Source organism: Microplitis mediator, chromosome 10 (genome assembly GCF_029852145.1).
Source record: "Microplitis mediator isolate UGA2020A chromosome 10, iyMicMedi2.1, whole genome shotgun sequence".
NCBI lineage: Eukaryota > Metazoa > Arthropoda > Insecta > Hymenoptera > Braconidae > Microplitis > Microplitis mediator.
This window is the reverse complement of record NC_079978.1, coordinates 948,287-965,947: the sequence shown is the minus strand read 5'-3', so window position 1 is coordinate 965,947 and position 17,661 is coordinate 948,287. Positions and strand designations below refer to the sequence as shown.

The 17,661-nt window shown below is 30.8% G+C and overlaps 6 protein-coding genes across 9 annotated transcripts; 3 read left to right on the top strand and 3 right to left on the bottom strand.

Moving 5' to 3' along the window:
• Positions 1–1,358: 1,358 nt before the first annotated feature.
• Positions 1,359–4,504, bottom strand: LOC130676266 (uncharacterized). The gene is made up of 4 exons (XM_057482397.1): positions 4,062–4,504; positions 3,446–3,601; positions 3,204–3,368; positions 1,359–3,119 (listed from the first exon to the last, which is right to left on the bottom strand). The coding sequence occupies exons 1-4, from the start codon at positions 4,233–4,235 to the stop codon at positions 1,554–1,556; spliced, it is 2,061 nt and encodes a 686-aa protein (XP_057338380.1). The 5' UTR covers positions 4,236–4,504; the 3' UTR covers positions 1,359–1,553.
• Positions 4,505–6,826: 2,322 nt separating this feature from the next.
• LOC130676728 (uncharacterized) lies at positions 6,827–9,362 on the top strand. Its single transcript, XM_057483185.1, has 6 exons — positions 6,827–7,825; positions 7,926–8,050; positions 8,136–8,357; positions 8,434–8,787; positions 8,863–8,944; positions 9,048–9,362. The coding sequence occupies exons 1-6, from the start codon at positions 7,545–7,547 to the stop codon at positions 9,247–9,249; spliced, it is 1,266 nt and encodes a 421-aa protein (XP_057339168.1). The 5' UTR covers positions 6,827–7,544; the 3' UTR covers positions 9,250–9,362.
• A 17-nt stretch (positions 9,363–9,379) lies between these two features.
• Positions 9,380–10,271, bottom strand: LOC130676729 (SAYSvFN domain-containing protein 1). The gene is made up of 2 exons (XM_057483186.1): positions 9,836–10,271; positions 9,380–9,712 (listed from the first exon to the last, which is right to left on the bottom strand). Exons 1-2 carry the CDS (start codon positions 9,965–9,967, stop codon positions 9,380–9,382), a joined length of 465 nt encoding a protein of 154 aa, XP_057339169.1. The 5' UTR covers positions 9,968–10,271.
• Positions 10,272–10,307: 36 nt separating this feature from the next.
• On the top strand, positions 10,308–14,005 carry LOC130676727 (L-asparaginase). Of its 4 annotated transcripts, XM_057483182.1 has the most exons (10): positions 10,308–10,645; positions 10,717–10,901; positions 11,386–11,669; positions 11,736–11,847; positions 11,918–12,032; positions 12,095–12,431; positions 12,525–12,839; positions 12,907–13,202; positions 13,266–13,439; positions 13,504–14,005. In XM_057483182.1, the coding sequence occupies exons 3-10, from the start codon at positions 11,498–11,500 to the stop codon at positions 13,858–13,860; spliced, it is 1,878 nt and encodes a 625-aa protein (XP_057339165.1). In that variant the 5' UTR covers positions 10,308–10,645; positions 10,717–10,901; positions 11,386–11,497; the 3' UTR covers positions 13,861–14,005. The 4 variants fall into 4 exon arrangements, with proteins under 4 accessions (XP_057339165.1, XP_057339166.1, XP_057339164.1 ...); XM_057483183.1 differs by having other exon boundaries at positions 10,308–10,901; positions 11,389–11,669; XM_057483181.1 differs by having other exon boundaries at positions 10,308–10,901.
• A 207-nt stretch (positions 14,006–14,212) lies between these two features.
• On the bottom strand, positions 14,213–15,103 carry LOC130675712 (uncharacterized). The gene is made up of 3 exons (XM_057481545.1): positions 14,963–15,103; positions 14,470–14,921; positions 14,213–14,389 (listed from the first exon to the last, which is right to left on the bottom strand). Exons 1-3 carry the CDS (start codon positions 15,101–15,103, stop codon positions 14,233–14,235), a joined length of 750 nt encoding a protein of 249 aa, XP_057337528.1. The 3' UTR covers positions 14,213–14,232.
• Positions 15,104–15,877: 774 nt separating this feature from the next.
• Positions 15,878–17,610, top strand: LOC130676726 (uncharacterized). Its single transcript, XM_057483180.1, has 5 exons — positions 15,878–16,325; positions 16,406–16,491; positions 16,569–16,776; positions 16,851–16,992; positions 17,060–17,610. Exons 2-5 carry the CDS (start codon positions 16,406–16,408, stop codon positions 17,452–17,454), a joined length of 831 nt encoding a protein of 276 aa, XP_057339163.1. The 5' UTR covers positions 15,878–16,325; the 3' UTR covers positions 17,455–17,610.
• Positions 17,611–17,661: the final 51 nt, after the last annotated feature.

Below are 17,661 nucleotides of genomic sequence, written 5' to 3'. Positions count from 1 at the left end.
GAATGTACTTCGGGTGTTTTCGATTTTAACTCCCACTCTTCTATGAGTGCGAATGTAGCAGACATCAGAGAAATTTGAAATTATAAATAACTAGAGTAAATAATTTTAAAAATACACTTATCAATTTTCAAATTTTTCAAACGTGAATTTTTTTTAAATTTTAACTTATCAATTATTTACTGTATTTATTAATAATTTTAAATTTCTCTGATGTCTGCTCCATTCGCACTCATATTCTTCTTGCGCATGCGCAGTTTAGAACTAATCGGTAGTGGGGGCGACTTCTGAGGTTCAATCTCTTTATGGGAGCTTACATTAATTAATCCTTAATCCTTTTGTAATATAATTACTTCTCTTACAGATACGAATATGAAAAAGCTCACAAAACACGTCTATTGACTCTTACTGAAGATAAAAAGTCAGAAATCAAGAAACACATTAATTTAAATCATTCAAAAACTCGAGTTTGCAAATCTATAAAAAAAAATATTTCAATTAATTTTCCAAATAAAAAAAATTGTAAGGACAAAGAAAGAGTTTTGACTTGTCACGTTTGCGGCAAACATTTTAAAATAGCGGGTAGTTTTTATTATCATGTAAAACACGTGCATGGAGGTGTCAAAAATCACTCGTGTGATTTATGTAGCAAGTCATTCGCTATGAAAAATACTCTGGATGATCACCGCAGAATTCACACAGGCGAGCGGCCGTACGTTTGTGATTTATGTAGCAAGACTTTTAAAGCAAAGGCCTCGTTGTATATACACAGAAAAATTCATACCAATAATTACCCTTACAAGTGTAATTATTGTAAAAAGTCTTTTCGGTGGCGTCAGCAGCTACTCGGTCACTTGACGATTCACACTGGGGAGAAAAATCACACCTGTGAATTTTGTGGAAAATCATTCGGGGTTAAATACGATTTGACGAGACACAAACGAATTCATACGACTGAAAAACCTTTTGTTTGTGGTCATTGTGGGAGTAGTTTTGGACAAAAACGGTATTTAGTTAATCATGAGCGTGTTAAACATCAATAGACATCATTAAGTTATCACTGATATTATTTAAAAAAAAAATGTTTAGCCTCTGGATATTTTTGGATGACGTTCAAGATCAAAGTAAATGACTTTTTGTTTATTGTAAAAAAAATAGATAAAATATTCAAATAATTAGATGCAGCTTCATATTCTATGTAAATATTTCAGTTTTTTTCTTAAATATAAAACAACATTTGTTAAATACTGTATCTATATGTACTTTTATTATAAATCTTAACTGAGATTGCAAATAGAATAAGTATCAATTATTCTGAATTTTTTAATAAATATTAATAGAAAGTCTTTTTTTTTTATTTTTTTTTATTCAATGTTTGATAAATGATTTAAAGTTGAATAATTATAATCAATGATTAAAAGTTATTTAATGATTGAAAAATATTTAATGATTGAAAAATAGAAAAGTCTTTTAACGACTTGGAATGTAATAATAAAAAATGAAAGTATAATAATAAGTATTAAAAGTAAAAAAAGAAAATAATAATGAGTAAATCACTAAACAGTTTCTTCAAAACCGTAAACACCATCAATGTTTTGTTCGTAACTAGAACAAAAACTGTTTCTTGATCCTGGTCTTGAAATCCGTGAAGAAAACAACTCATTCAATTTCTGCTGTCTGATTTCATCAAGAGCATGAATGATTCCGCGGCCAGCCGCAGGACGACGAGGTATCGGCAAAAATTCACGAACTTTAGCGTTGGTTTTTGAAGATGAAAGTGAACTTTCTACAGGCTTCTCAGGCCCTTTAGCGACTTTGCTGTATGTTGATGAAGAAAACATTGACGAGACTGACGTTGAAACTAAATTCAATTTTTTATTTGAATTTTGTAGTGGTGTGAATCTAGAAACCACTTCAGCAGTTGTAGGAGTCGAAGCTGCTGCTGCTGGTGCCGGTAATGTCTCGTTAGGCTTGACATTGCCATCGGATGGAGGCAATTGGGAGACTCCGGCCATTTTTGGTACAGCAGTCGCATTTGACGATGATGATAATGATGATGATGAAACTTTTAAAGTATCATTTGAAGGTGCCAGCCTCCATTGAGTACATTGTTCGGAAGAAGAAATCTTCTTAGATCGTGTCATTACACTCCATGGCATTGAATCTGATTTTGATGAAGTCTCTTTAAGTGTAGCAACTTTATTCCATGGTTCCGCATCAGGAGTTGGTGATGGGTCTCGTGAATTGGTTCCAACATTCCACGGTGTCGATTTCAACGGTGCCAAAGTTTCCTTTAATGCAACAACTTTCTTTAATGAATTTGATTCAGTAACAGGCGATGGATCTCGTGATTTTGTTTTTACGTTTCGTGATGTTGAGTCAGAGACTGACGCTGCTTTTTTTGATCGAGACACTATGGTCCATTCTGATGACTGAGTAGTAGCAATAGTCTCTTCAGTAGATGAGTTATTTTTAACCACAAAAGCTTCTGATGGCTTTAATTCGACATCTTTGGAAGCAGATGAAACACCATTCCACGGACTTGATTGTGGGCGTGCTGATAATTCGAATGTTTGTGGCTTGCTAGCTAAAACATCAGAGTAGTTTTGTTTAACATCAGTTGAATTATTAACAGCACCTCCTTCGAAATCATGGCTGTCGTTGATTGGTACTGTAAATGGATTAGTTCGTCTATAGACACTCATGTCATTATTGAGATTACGGAAAGGATTTTTATTCTTTGATTCATCAGATCTAGTAGCTTGTTTCTCCAGCTCCAGTATCTTTTGCCGAATTTCGTTTTCTTGTTGACGCAAAAGCTCAATTTTCGTAGAAATATCGGTATTATCTTGAACTGATAGACTCTTCAAGTCATCAATTACAGCCTGAGAATTTTGGTAGCTAGTTTTATCCTTCTCATTGGCCAGCGGGGCATGTCCATTGGTAAATCTTTTCCCGAGATCATGTTCTTCACACATTATTCCTTTAACAGGCGGATAATTATCAATCGGAAATTCCTGCTCTTGAGGTTCATCTCTAAAAGCATCAAAATTAGCAACGACACTTAGGCTGCGAATCGGATTAAGTTCTTGTAACTTCTGTGGATGATCTGGTGTTGCTGGCTGTACAATAAAATATAAAAGGAATAAATCAAGTTCTCTTAATAGACCATATAATTTCAATATATTATTTTGTAAATAAATTACCTTCACTAGACGTTTTCCTTGTTCAGCTTCAATTGCTGCAATCCTCTTGCGTTCTTGTAAACGAAACTCCCTCCTCTTAGCTTTGGACTCACAGTTCAGAGTCCGGAACACGGGATTATCCAGGTTCGCCTTTACCGGATCATAACCTGCTTTGTCGATAGTATGCTGGGGAAAAAAACAATCAACACATTAAATTTATATTAGACTGATTAAAATAATTTTCTAATAACAATTATACTTACGTTGTATTCAACTTCATTACTTGACGCACCGAGAGCTGCTTCGAGTTGAGCCATTGCGTCTTGTTCGGATATTATTCCCGAGAAACACTTTTGATCATTTCGATCATACATTTGCAAATCAACACTTGCGTTGCTTTCACAAACAGTCATGTGATGCTGATAAACAGAAAAGAATAAATAAATACATAGAAATTAAAACGCGGCATTTGAAAAAAAAATTATTAAAAAATTTGCAAATTAATATTTAAATAATTTATTTATTTAAAAATAAAAATCTGCTCAAGTCTCGGCTGATTACAGAATAAAATTTTATGAATTTTAACGAGTGTGAATGTAGCAGACATCAGACAAATTCAAAATTATAAATAAATAGGGTAAATAATTAAAAAAATAATATTTATAAAAAATGCACTTATTAATTTCAAAATTTTTTAAATATGTATTTTTTTTTTAATTTTATTTTATTAATGATTTACTCGATTTATTAATCATTTTAAATTTGTCTGATGTCTGCTACATTCACACTCATGAATTTTAATAGACGCAACCGATAAAAAAAATAGATGCAAAAAAAAAAAAAAGAAGAACAAAGGAAATAAATAAAATATCATCTTACCGCCATTTCATTTGGATAGATAATATGCAATGGATTAAACGGGCATTTTATCTTGTCCGTCAATTTATGATTCTTTAAGCATCTAGTTAAATGACACTGCATACGACTTTTTCGAATCCTGTGAACCTCGTCCAGTGGACATGTTAAATACGGATCTTCAAAACCTGCAGCCATCTTTTTTCACTTTTTTTTTAATCACTGTTATCAATTAAAATCACTCGTAGATAAACAATCTTGATAATTAATTAATTAATTATTAATAGTTTAATAAACTGTATTAGTTTTTAATCTGGTGAAGTGCGAGCACGATGCGACTGTAGTTCAATATCAAATGAATACCGCAACTGCGCAGCCGGGTTGCAAGAGCACATAAGCGAGTCTATCCCCCACAACAACGGACACAGACCGGCAAGCGTTTCTGCTCACGTGACTGCGAACCGGCGTAGAGTTTGAATTCTCTGGACCAATGACAAACAAAGAAACTCTTCAAACTTCCGCCACCTATATTACAAAATGTATCATCACACTACTAAAAAAAAAAAAAAAAAAATGATAATAATCATAATTGTAAGTGAATAAAAGAGAACAAAAGAAAGTCTTTTCCCTTTAAAAATTTTTTTTTTATGCGACAATAAAAAAAATTTTACTAATAAAATAATTAATTTTCCGTACTGACCATTGTCAATAAAATATAAAATTAAAGAATTTTAATCAGTAAATTTTTACAATAATTATTAAATAAAAATTATCTGTATCAAAATAATACCTTAGATAGAGAGCTGATGGTCAGATACTTCGACCCGTAATATTATTTTGACACTTTTATTATCATGATCCTGAAGTTAACAGACAATCAGCAATTTTTGGAATGATACTGAAGTTAGCCGACGTCTAATAATTTTTGGATTTTTTTTTAGACGGTAAATTATAAAAAAAAAAATATTTGAAAAAATTGCATCTGTAGTTTTTTAAATTTTCTACATGTGCATATTTTTATTTTTTATTTTTTTTGTGATTGTTTTGTTTAAAAAAAATCCGAAAATTTTGAATCGTCTGCTAACTTCAGTATCATATTTTTGGAATGATCCTGAAGTTAGCAGACATTTAAAAATTTTGAATTTTTGTTTTTCAACAAATCAATTGTAAAAAAATAAAATAAAAATATGCTCATGTAGAAAATTTAAAAAACTACAGGCGCAATTTTTCAAATATTTTTTTTTATGGTTTATCGTCTAAAAAAAGATCCAAAAATTATTAGACGTCTGCTAATTTCAGTATCATGTTTTTGGAACATCACAATGAAATGGTCGACCGGCAATCCTGGGTCTAGTATTGTCTGTATACTTAAATATAATTACGCAAACAAAGAAAGTTGGGTTTTACTTAATAAGATTTATTTAATTTTATCTTTTCTCAGAATTTAGGGGCTGCCTGGCTCTCAAGGTCCTTAGGTATTAGTATCAGTGCAAGTAAAGTGGTTTGTTTACCTAGTGAAATTCTAAAGCGCCATTGTGTATCTTTCACATCTATATGTATATATATTTACAAATATACTTAAGTATGAAAGCATCTACTCAGAGAGCTGTAAACGCATTGTTATTTGACACCATGCATGCTTGATAATTTAAGAACTTAATAATCAGCTATATATTTTTTTTAAACTTATAATTGAATGTATTAAAAGTCAGTATTAATTTATTTATTTTGTATATCTCTCGACGAGAGATAATATCAATATAAATTTACTTCATATATTATTAATAATATTAAATAAAATAGTTTATAAAAATGATACTGAAGTTAGCAGACGTCTAATAACTTTTGGATTTTTTTTAGACGATAAAACATAAAAAAAAAATATTTTAAAAAATTGCACCTGTAGTTTTTAAAATTTTCTACGTGTGCATATTTTTATTTTATTTTGTTGCAATTGATTTGTTGAAAAACAAAAATTCAAAAATTTTTAAATGTCTGCTAGTTTCAGGATCATTTTATAAAAATGTATGATACTGAAGTTAGCCGACGTCTAATAATTTTTGGATTTTTTTTTAAGCGAGAAATTATAAAAAAAAATGCACTTGTAGTCTTTTAAATTTTCTAGATGTGCATATTTTTAGTTTTTTTTTTTTTTCTAATTTAATTGTTCAAAATAAAATCAAAAAATTTTTAATTGTCTGGTAACTTCAGGATCGTAAAAATGTAACTAAATTATGAGTGTCAATGTAGCAGACATGAGACATTTGATAAATGAATTAAAATAATGAAATTTAAAAAAAATACGCGCACGAATTCTTCATTGATTTAAATACGCGTTTTTAAATTTTTATTCTACCTAAATTTTATTTATTTATTCAAAAGTTTAAAAAATTCCCACTTGTCAGTTACATTCACACTCATAACAAAATTTTCAATTTTTAATTTTTAAAATCTTAATTATTAATATATTTTATTTTTTTATCATCAATTGGAACATGACCTAGAACCAGAATGAAAGAAAGGGTAGTATGGATATTATTTTATAATTTTATTTGATTTACGTCCACATTATTCCAAAAAAAATTATTAATATTTAAGAATTCTGGCGATCTATAGTTAAACAACCTTGCATGTACACGTAATATACACGTAAACTATTTATAAATTGTCAGAGTCTCTCATTGGGATTATTACTCGAAATAAAACACTTGAAATATGAACCGAAATTTAATAATAAATCATTAAAACTAACTAATTATATGTATCATTGTTACTATAAATAAATATATTTTTTTAGGCTCGGATATCTAACGCAGGAAGACGTAAATCCATTGGGATTGTTGACGCAACTCAATAAAGTTACACATTCCAATAAATTTTGAGTCTGATACAACGTGTTGGGGGTTTTTAAGATAAATTTATACTTTTATGATATATCCAGAAAGACGTAGACGTTGAGTGGACCAAAGAGCTCAGAAGAGTGAGTCTTTTAAAAACAAATATTTTAGTTTTATTTCAAGCGTTTCTTCTCAATGTGTACGCATCAGATATCATCTGTCTTCACTCCGTAATCTCGTTACTTTTCTCAGTGATATTATTATTATTATTGTTGATATTCATTTTTATTTTATCCTTCTTGTACTTTTCTTATGTAAATAAAACTAGTATAGAGATCAAAGATAAACTTGTAATTATAATTTTTTTTTTAAACTTTTTGATCGCATTCTACGTAAATAAAATCAAACATTTGTGTCGTATTTTATGTTTTAATAAACAATTCTATTCTGACATGAATGAGTGGGGATTCTGTAAAAAAAAGTAGTAGTCATGACACTTGGCTGACTTGTTTCATCTAATATCCGCACGACTTTGGAATAGAAACCCGTGAGTTGTGTGTTATCTCCAGTAATTAGTAAATAATTTACATTTATCATGAGTTATTCAAGTGATTAACAAACTAGTTTGATGACTAATTAAGAAGATTGACGAGTGAGTCAATTAGTAAAGATGCAGCGGGTACTGAGTTTTCAAATGGGACGTAGTTTTGGAGAACCAACAGAATTTATAACAAAACGCATGTGTTGCTCTTTATTATTTTCCATTGGATTTTTGTGTTTACTTTGTGGTTTTCTCATTGGACGTTTTGCCGCGGGCCAAGTACTTGAAATACGGGCCGAAAAAAAGAAAATTGAATTATTTGGCAATGGCCTTGACAGCAGGGATTACTTGAGAACTGAATTGGTACAGAATTTTAAAAATTCAAACTTTACTGCCTCATTTAATGTCACGTATGTTTAATCTTTATTACTTTTTTATTACTGTTTTTTTTTTCTAATTGGAATTTTAAAATAAAACAACTCATATTTATTGTTTATTTTATATTTATAGACATCTGAGGAGCAATAAAGCCTTGGAGAGTGTTGAAAAATCGCTCTCAGGGTTAAATATTTTTAATAAAGTCACCGGAAATGATAGTTGTGTTGTGGCGACAGTACGCGGCTCTTTAGAACCAGGTATTATATCAACAAAAAAAAACTTTATATGAATATTAATACTTGTAGAATGCATTAATTACAGTGATTAATATTTTATTAACAGATAGGTATGTTGTCTTGAGTGCTGACAGTGAAAATATCGGTATCGGGATTTCAATAGCCAAAGCATTTCAGCGAATCTACAATGAGCATGAATGGATACCCAGGAGAACTTTAATTTTTCTCATATCTGCAGATTACATGGACTCTTGTCTTTATTCTCTTTCAAATTATGATCAATCAAAGATCGTTGCCTATTTAGCGATAGATAAAAATCCGATTGACGGTTTGTTTATTTTATTTTATTTCGTTTATAACTACTGGATATTTATATTTAATTACAAATATATTGAATACTGCAGGAGATGGTTTTTTCCAGACCGCTGGATCTGATATGGTTCAGACAACTGTTTTAGAAGCATCGCGAGATTATTATAATTTCAATAATTCTAATGATCATGATGTGACTGATCTTCAACGTTTGAAAATTGTTTTCCCGCATACTCTACTGTCTTTTTATCCTGTGAAAAATGTATCCGCTGCAGCAGACAAACAGAATATTAGTAATTTACACCGCAGAACTTTGGCTCAGGTTTTGAGTACAAGTGTCTGGAGATTATCGGAAATGACGATCTTTCAATGGGATCCGGAGATTCTGCATACGAGTATTGAATTACTAGATAAATTTAATTTACCAGACTCAGAAGGAACACAAGGTACATTTTATATTAATTATGAAATGTTATTTTATTTATCAAAGTAAATAATTTATTTATTGTTCATTTAAATAGAAAGGATCAAAACTACAATTAAAAGAATAATTAACAGCGGGATTATTCTTAATAAAAAAATTGAAAATCTTGATAGATTACAGTTAGTATTAAAAATCTTTTTATAAAAATTATTAGATCGATATTAAAAGTAGTAAAAAAATTATTTTAACAATTTATTAAAAGTTAAAAATTGTCTATTGTAGATCATTAGATATCAGAATGATGAATGATTTTCTCAAGGATTTGGAATATGCTCTACTGTGTCCCGACAAAAATAATCAATCAAAAACAGACGTTGCATTATTAGAGCAGCGATTGAAAGTAACAAATAACATTGAGGAATATTTCCTCGCGATATTGACCTGCTATGAAGATGCCGATAAAATATTACAAGATATGACTTGATGAGAGTAATTAATTAAATTAATTGGTACATATGAACAAGGCACCTTACTTTACTTATCACTTAATTAATTATTTATTAAAATAATAATAAATAAATTTAATTTAAAAATAAAGTATATATAATTTATTTTCATCTTGAATGAATTGGAACTCCAAAGCCCATTTCTCGTTCCAGCTGATCCATATTGACAGTGCCTTGTATTGCTTCGCAATTCGGATTAAATACTGAGTACGCGCTTATTTCACCTTTTTTCTTAGGTCCTGACCGCGTATTTTTCCAGATAAAAAATAACGCCGACAGTATAAAATAAACTGCGCCAAATTCAAATTGTATCGCCACCATATACAATGTTGCCCATAATAAAAACCACAATAGATAAATCAATCGCGTCATAACTGGATTCTGTCTCGGTGAAACATCAATACTCTCTTCAGAGGTAACACTTTCAATCTCATCCTTGTCCTGAAATCTTTTAATTCTTAATGTTAAAGTATATTTTAAAGGTACAATTTAACTACGTCTGTTAATATTTTATAAAATTCATTAATTATTGTTATTTAATTATTATAATTATTATTATATTACCTCACGACGTGTCAAATAAGCACGAGATTTGTCTTCCCAAGATGTAAGAGTCTGATGAAAAGTTTTCTTAGCATTTTCGACCATTGCTTGACGACGTTTCTGTAATCTGTAAGCCGCAAGCTTTGCCTCCATCGATTATTTAAAATTAGTTATTTTAATGTTTATTTAATTGGTATCGTTACTGTATTATTTATTTTAAATCCTCATAATATATTTATGATTGTCACTTGCAGCATTTTAACAGCTGGTTTTTTTTTATTCTTTATTTGATAACATTCTCACCAGCACTTGTTGCCATCTATAATTCAGTTTTGCTACTAAATCCACTCTGGACCTCATTCATTATCAGCCGGTGGCACTTGATGTCACTTTTTATTTAAAGTTTATATTTATCATCAGAATATTAAAAAAAAAAAAAAAAAAAAAAACAATTAAAAGTCTTGATGATGTCAATAATAAAATGAATTAATAAATTAATATGACGTTTAATCAACTAAAAAAAAAAAAGTAATTAAAATATTGAAGAAAATTTATTGATCAATAGTTTACCTAATGGAAATTTTTGTCATCCATCATCATCATCATCATCATCATCATCATCATCATCATCATCATCATCATGTTTATAATGTGTAGAAAAATAAAATTGAAATTAGTTATCAAAAACAATAAATAAAAAATTAAATGACACTTGTGAAATTCAACTTGGTGTTGATCCCGATAATTCGCAAGAGGTTAAGTGTCAATCTTCATCAACCCACATGACACCTTCGACTTATAGCACTCACGTATTTGTAAACAATAACATACGTACATAAATATTGTTATTTTTGTTGATAAGTTGATAATTTATTTATTTAAATTTCTTAATGACTTTGCAGTGATTCGACGAGGAAAATTAATTATTATTTATGGTCAATAAACTGTATGATGTCTCGCCTAGTGCTGTCACAGCTACTGGCTGCAAATCTGAAAATAAACTCAAAATCAAACACTACGCATACGTGTAGGAAATTTCATCAGCTAAAATAAAGCAGGCTGCGTTTAAAATAAAGTTTAATCATTTGTAAGTTGAGTTATTTTTGTATTAATTTGAGAATTTAATTAATTACTTTATAAATTTGTTTCGGTAATAAACTATTTTTTGTTTTTTTTATTATAAAAATAAATTTTGAATTGAAGTATTGCAGAAAATGTAATTTTAATTGGATAAAAAAAGTGATGGAATAGACACGTGAGTGTGACAATTAGAAAGGGAAAGTTTTATAAGTTAATTATTGAAGACGGAATGCGGAAATTTTAATTACAGTATTATTAATATTTTAAATTAATTAAAATTTTATTAGTTCAATCGAGTACATTTTTTTTACTCTAAATTATTGTACTGGATAAAACTTCTGTCAATTCCAGACAATTTATTATCTATTACGAATAGTTTACGTAAAAAATCAATATGATTGAATCGTAGGATATATCCTTATTGTAGTATAAATTGCGGCGCATGTAGACAATACGAAATCCGTTTGTATTTACAATTCATTTTATTGCAGTAGTTTGTATCGTGCGCAACATCATATATTTATAGTCAGTGGGATTGAGGAAAACTGATAAAATTTTCAAATAACACGAGTAAGTAGAAAGAAAAAAAAAAGTAAAAGTAAAATGAATGGGACACGAAAAAATGGAGCAGCACCTGTAGATCAAGGTGAAAAATTGATCCGACAATCGAGTAATGGATCTTTAAATCATACAAATGGAGATCGCAAACCGGAAGGACGGGTGTTAGTTATTTATACCGGAGGTACTATTGGTATGATCAGGAATGAGCAAGGAGGTAAGAAATTTTTACTTCATTTAAATAAATATGTTACTGACATGCTGAAAAAATTTTTTTTCCAAGTTCTAGCACCGCTGCCTAACGCATTTGTTGAAGCGGTCAAGAGTTATCCTCATATGCACGATCGTAATTATGCTGAAGAAACGTTAGGATGTTCGGAATCTCTAGTATTGCCGTACGTGTTCTAACTCGGTGAATTTATATTTGTTTAAATAAAAGTAATTAATTTACTTCTATTAATCCAGATTGAAGGGAACAGATAGTCGACGAGTAATTTATGATATTGTGGAATATTCTCCGCTCCTAGACTCTAGCAATATGACAATGGATGATTGGATAAAGATAGCAACTGACATACGCGTAAATATAAATTATTTTTGTAATAATAATGTGTTTTATCTTTTAGTTCATTTTCATCCTAGGAATCGTATGAAAATTACGACGGATTTGTCGTGCTCCACGGGACAGATACCCTGAGTTACACAGCGTCAGCACTTTCATTCATGCTCGAGGCACTCGGCAAAATAGTCGTGATAACTGGGTCCCAATTACCGATTTTTGACACGCGCAGTGACGGCCTTCACAATTTTTTAACGTCTCTAGTAATTGCTGGTAATTACAACATACCAGAGGTCTGCGTATTTTTCGGATCACATCTTCTGCGAGGTAATCGCACCAGTAAAGCAGCTGCTGCATCATTTGATGCCTTTACGTCTCCCAATTGCACACCACTCGCCATCGCCGGTATTAAAATTGAAGGTAGAAATCAGACGTATTCGATAAAATAATCTTTCTATGATGCAATAATTATCGTAGCACTGATAAGTCAACGATAAAACTATCAACTTCTAGTTAATTATCAGTCGATCTTCCGACCTTGTGCTCTGGAAAAATTTTATGTACACAAGACGTTGAATCGTAACGTTGGTCTGCTGAGAATTTTCCCGAGTATTACGACTGATTTAGTCAGAGCATTTGTTCAACCGCCTATCGAAGGAGTTGTCCTCCAGACATATGGAGCTGGAAATATTCCAGGAAACCGCGACGATATACTCAAAATATTCCGCGATGCCACTAAACGCGGTGTTATTATTGTTAACACCACGCAGTGTCCGAAAGACGGGGTCACAGATTTATATGAAGCCGGAAAAGTATTATTTGATGCTGGTAAATGATTAAATTTAAAAAATTTATTTTTATTTTGTAGCTTTTAATTTATTAAAATAAAATACAGGCGTTACGTTGGGCTATGACATGACACCAGAAGCAGCCTTAACAAAACTAGCTTACGTTTTATCAAAAACAGAATGGGATATTGTCACAAAACGACGTATGATGGAGACAAATTTACGGGGTGAAGTAACAACTCACCACTGCGTTAAAATACAAGACCGCAAAGTTATCATGCGTATGCTTGGTCTTAATTCAGAAGCTGAAATTGATAAACTTGGGCCAATTATTTTCCCCGCATTGATGATTGACGCAGTGATCAATCGCGACATTGAAAAAATTGCATCACTGAAAGACAATGTAAATAATTATTTAAACCAGCACGTCATTTTTATGATTATTAATTTTATCATTTGTTTACAGGGTGTCGATGTATCTCAACTTAATGGAGACTCGCGTACAGTTTTGCATATCGCTTGCTGTGAAGGTGATATTAAATTAGTCAGGGCACTACTAGAAATGGGTGCTAATGTTCACATCAAAGACAGATTTGATCGTACTCCGCTTACTGAAGCCGTGGAAAATGATCATCATGAGGTAAAAATTTTATTTTTATTTTATGAATTAATAAATTTATAAATAGAAACTTTTTTTTTTATAGATAATTAAATTACTTCGTCAGTGCGGGGCTCATCTTCACGAGAGCTCACTATTAATAGGCCAAAAATTGTGTAACACAGCTGCCTTTGGGAATCTTAAACGTCTCCAGTCATACGGCATAGCTGGTGCAGATTTATCGCAACCAGATGTTTCTGGTCGAACAGCCCTTCATAATGCAGCGATTCACAACAAATCTGAGATCGCACGCTTTCTTATTGAACACGGAAGCGATCCAGAGTGCCCAGACTTATTAGGACATACGCCGTTTGTTTTAGCGCGACTTGTTAATGCCAAGACTGTACTTAAAATTTTATCAAATTCAAATTTTATAAATGATACAAACAGTATTGTGACGTAGTAATAAAATATATATATTATGTTTGATTATTTTATGGTTATTTTAACATAAATTTAACGACGAGAGAAAGTTTAAAAAATATCTTAACAATTTCTCGATGCGTGTCTTGTGTATCTCTACAGCACGATGATGAGACATTTTTTTTTTACGCTGCGCGCATTTGGACAATGAAAGTAAATTGTCATGCCGTTTGTCATTATTGCAAGAATAAATGTTAATTTGTTAATACTACTGAAAAACTGATGTAATGAATACATAAAAATAATTTATTTTATTTTTAACAAAAACACAATTTATGATAATAATTATTCTAATATCTATATTCAATATTTTTAAATATTAATGAGCAAGTAAATTCATGAATTTATAAAATTATTTGATACCCAGTTGATTCATCATAGATTCAAGAACATTTGCTGGCATTTTACATCCGTCAAACATAAAAGAACATCCAGGATTTTGTTTCCGGCCTACATTTATTGCTTCTTGTAATGCCGTTCCGTCCGTCACGTTTTTAAACCATCCAAGACTATTACAAAAAAAATTTAATAAGTTAATTACCACTTGGCATTTAAATTGTAATATAATTTTAAAGTGACGTTTAATTACTTTGCTATCCCATCAATTATTTTATCACTGCTCGATAGCACTCTAGCATGACTGACTTTAGCAATTGCGCTGCATACAGTGTACTGAAGACACGGTGTCACATAATTATTTCCCAACATCAATTCATTGAGAGCTTGACCAGCTTCCCTTAATCCAAATTCATCGTCACGACCTGTACTAGTTTGAATAACAAAATAATAAAATGTAATGATTAATAAGCTTAGAAGAATATAAATTATATAAAACTTACGGTACCGATGCTCAACTGAAGGTTTTGCGAAAAAAAATGGCAGCACGAATGCCGTCACTCCAGCCAGGACTCCAGCAACAGCAACAGATTTCAAGTTAACATTCACCAGAGGTTTTGGGCCGTCTGCCCCCTCATCATGATTCAGAGGAATCGATAAAAATGGAATAGACAGATCCAAGTCGACCTTGAAATATTTTGAATATTATTCTAGGCATTTAAACAAATTATTAAATTCTTACTCACATCAATATTTCCTTCTTTAGAATTAAACGAAATAAATCGCGGCTGTCTGTGAGTCAAATCCGGAGCACGATTTGCCAAAGAAACAATAAAAAATGTATTTAAAAACAACAACAATAATGACGTTGATGTTGACGGACTCATGATTAAAAAATTGAAAGAATACCGAACAAGTAGAAGCTCAAAGTCGTATTGGCTCTGAAAAAAACCTCCAGGACTATGTATATAAGACCCTCCTACATGTCCAAGGAAATAAGGACATTTTTTTCCGTAGAGAAAGGTGTTAATCATTATCAGCTAAATGTTGAGCTCGTTTAAAAATAAAAAATTATGCGCTAATGATAGCAAAAAGTAACTACCCCAGCTAATTAAATAACTGGCGTATGGTTTATTTCCGTTGTGCAAAAATAAAAGTCTTTGGTGTTTATTACTTTCGTGACATTTTTCTTGATCAGCCGCCAGAACGAATTCCTTTGAACACATCAACATTAACCACGAGATTGTTTTTCATGCTCATTATCAAATTTTACTTTTATTTCTTCAAATTGCATGTTTACTTTTGATTCTAATGAGCTGGTTAAATTTTAAAGAAGAAAGTACTTTAAGTTTATTTTATTATCACAGAGAATAGTAAATAAATTTAAATGTCGTCGTTACTATTAACGAAAGTGTTTAAATGTTGTAATTATTAAATTATTTTAAATGATGTACAATACAAATGTCACTTTCGTTTTTTTTCAGCCATTTTCATAAGTAATTTATATAAATTATTTAAGTTTCTCGAAAGAATAATTGTGTTTTTAAATTAAGTTTTATTAATGAGGATAAAGTGGAACATTTTGTAATTATGTTTGTATTTTTTAAATTCTAAGTATGAAAGATAATTCAGTCTACTCTGGAGTGTTAAATGACAAAAGTCTAGATCAAAATTAATGCCAAGGATTCCAAGAGCTTGGAAGGAGAACAAAAAATAAATAGGTTGTAATTATTAAGCTATTAGAAAAAATGATTATTTAAAATAACATTTTTCTGTCGTAATATTTTAATTTAATTGTTTAGTTCAACTAATTTTCTTAAAAAATAAAAAAGGGTTTCGTCATTGGAGGATATTTTCATTTGTTAAAAATGACTCTTCAGAAGATGAGAGTAAAAGTCTTCGGAGGGGATGTCACGGGCTGCGACTTTGTTCTATGGAAATCTACGGCGACGAAAGCGAAACCAAGAGAGCAATTATGTTTGACCGTCCTCGTCATTACCCTCGGTACCTATATATTTACCCGACACGTACTTGTTAGTTCAGTTTAAATCATTTTTTTTACTTTGACACTACAGTGTTTTTTTAGAGATCACAAAAAAAGTCGGCAAGGTACGTAGTTTCAGTTGCATATTTTTTGTTTGTATTTCTTCAGAAGAAAAAAGTTTTGTATTTAAATGAAATTTTTTTAGATGACAGTGAGCTTCAAAATTTACGCCTTAATGGCTGCTCTGTTAGTCAATAGTGTCTGTTGTTCACCAAAATATGACATGGGAGGGTAATGATTAATTCATTTTTAAAATATTTAATGTAATGAAATGTAAATGTAACTGATAATAATTTATTGTACTTAAGATTCGTACCAAGTTCAATGGATTACCTCGACAAAATGGGAAAAAATCATGACCAAATGGCAATACCAACACAATCTAAATCACAGTCACAATATCGTAGTGAAAATGCCTCTGTAGTATCCAGAAGTTCTGATTCTGATGCCTCAAGTATTCCTGCAGACCGTAATCAAGAACCAAGATTTGGATTCACTGGTGTTGGGACAAGCTCTGTATGTAAATAATTTCTTAAAAAACAATTAAAAGAATTTATTAAATATTTAAATAAATTATAAATTAATATCAGGGATACGGAGTATCGTCTTACAGTGGAGGAAAGGTTGACTTGGGTGGATTAATCCTTGGAGCAGTACTTGGAATTGGATCTATTTTGATAATTCCAAAAATATTATATCTTCTTAGTGGAAGCTACGGACAATATGCAAGAAGTAATTCATTTGTTGATTTACTTAATTTTCTGTTTGCCATAAAATAATTAATTTAAAAATTTTTTAGGTGACGAAGGAGGTTTTGTAAATTCAATGACCAAGATTGATGACATCCTGACTCATCATGGAATCGATACGACAACATGCATGCAACGCGCAGTCTGCACATACGCAAAAAGAGCCGCCGAAACAATTCGCACAGCCAATGACATTGATGATGAAGAAAAAGTATCATCATTCGACCGATTAATAGACACTGTCACGACCAATCAGGTCTTCCGGACAGCAATGCGCGGCACGGCGATTCAAGAAGCCATTGAAGCGGGTCGCAAAGGCCAAAATTGCTCTAGGGCTTACCGGCAATGCGGATTCTCAATGGAATCTATAGTCCGTCTTATTTCAAGTGTAATGTCTTCTGTTAATCGTCCCGATTCAAACCCTACAGCACCATCTGCTAATTAATTAATTAATATTGTATTTTAATAATGACTTATTAATTGTTATAAATAATTGAATTAATATAATAAAATAATCGTAAATGTGCCCTATGCCATTGAAAGCCATCAAATATCAATAGATTTCAATTAATAATCATGTTTTCTTCTTTGTATACCAAATAAATATAATAATAATGTATATTAATGACCATATGATTGTGCTAATTATCAA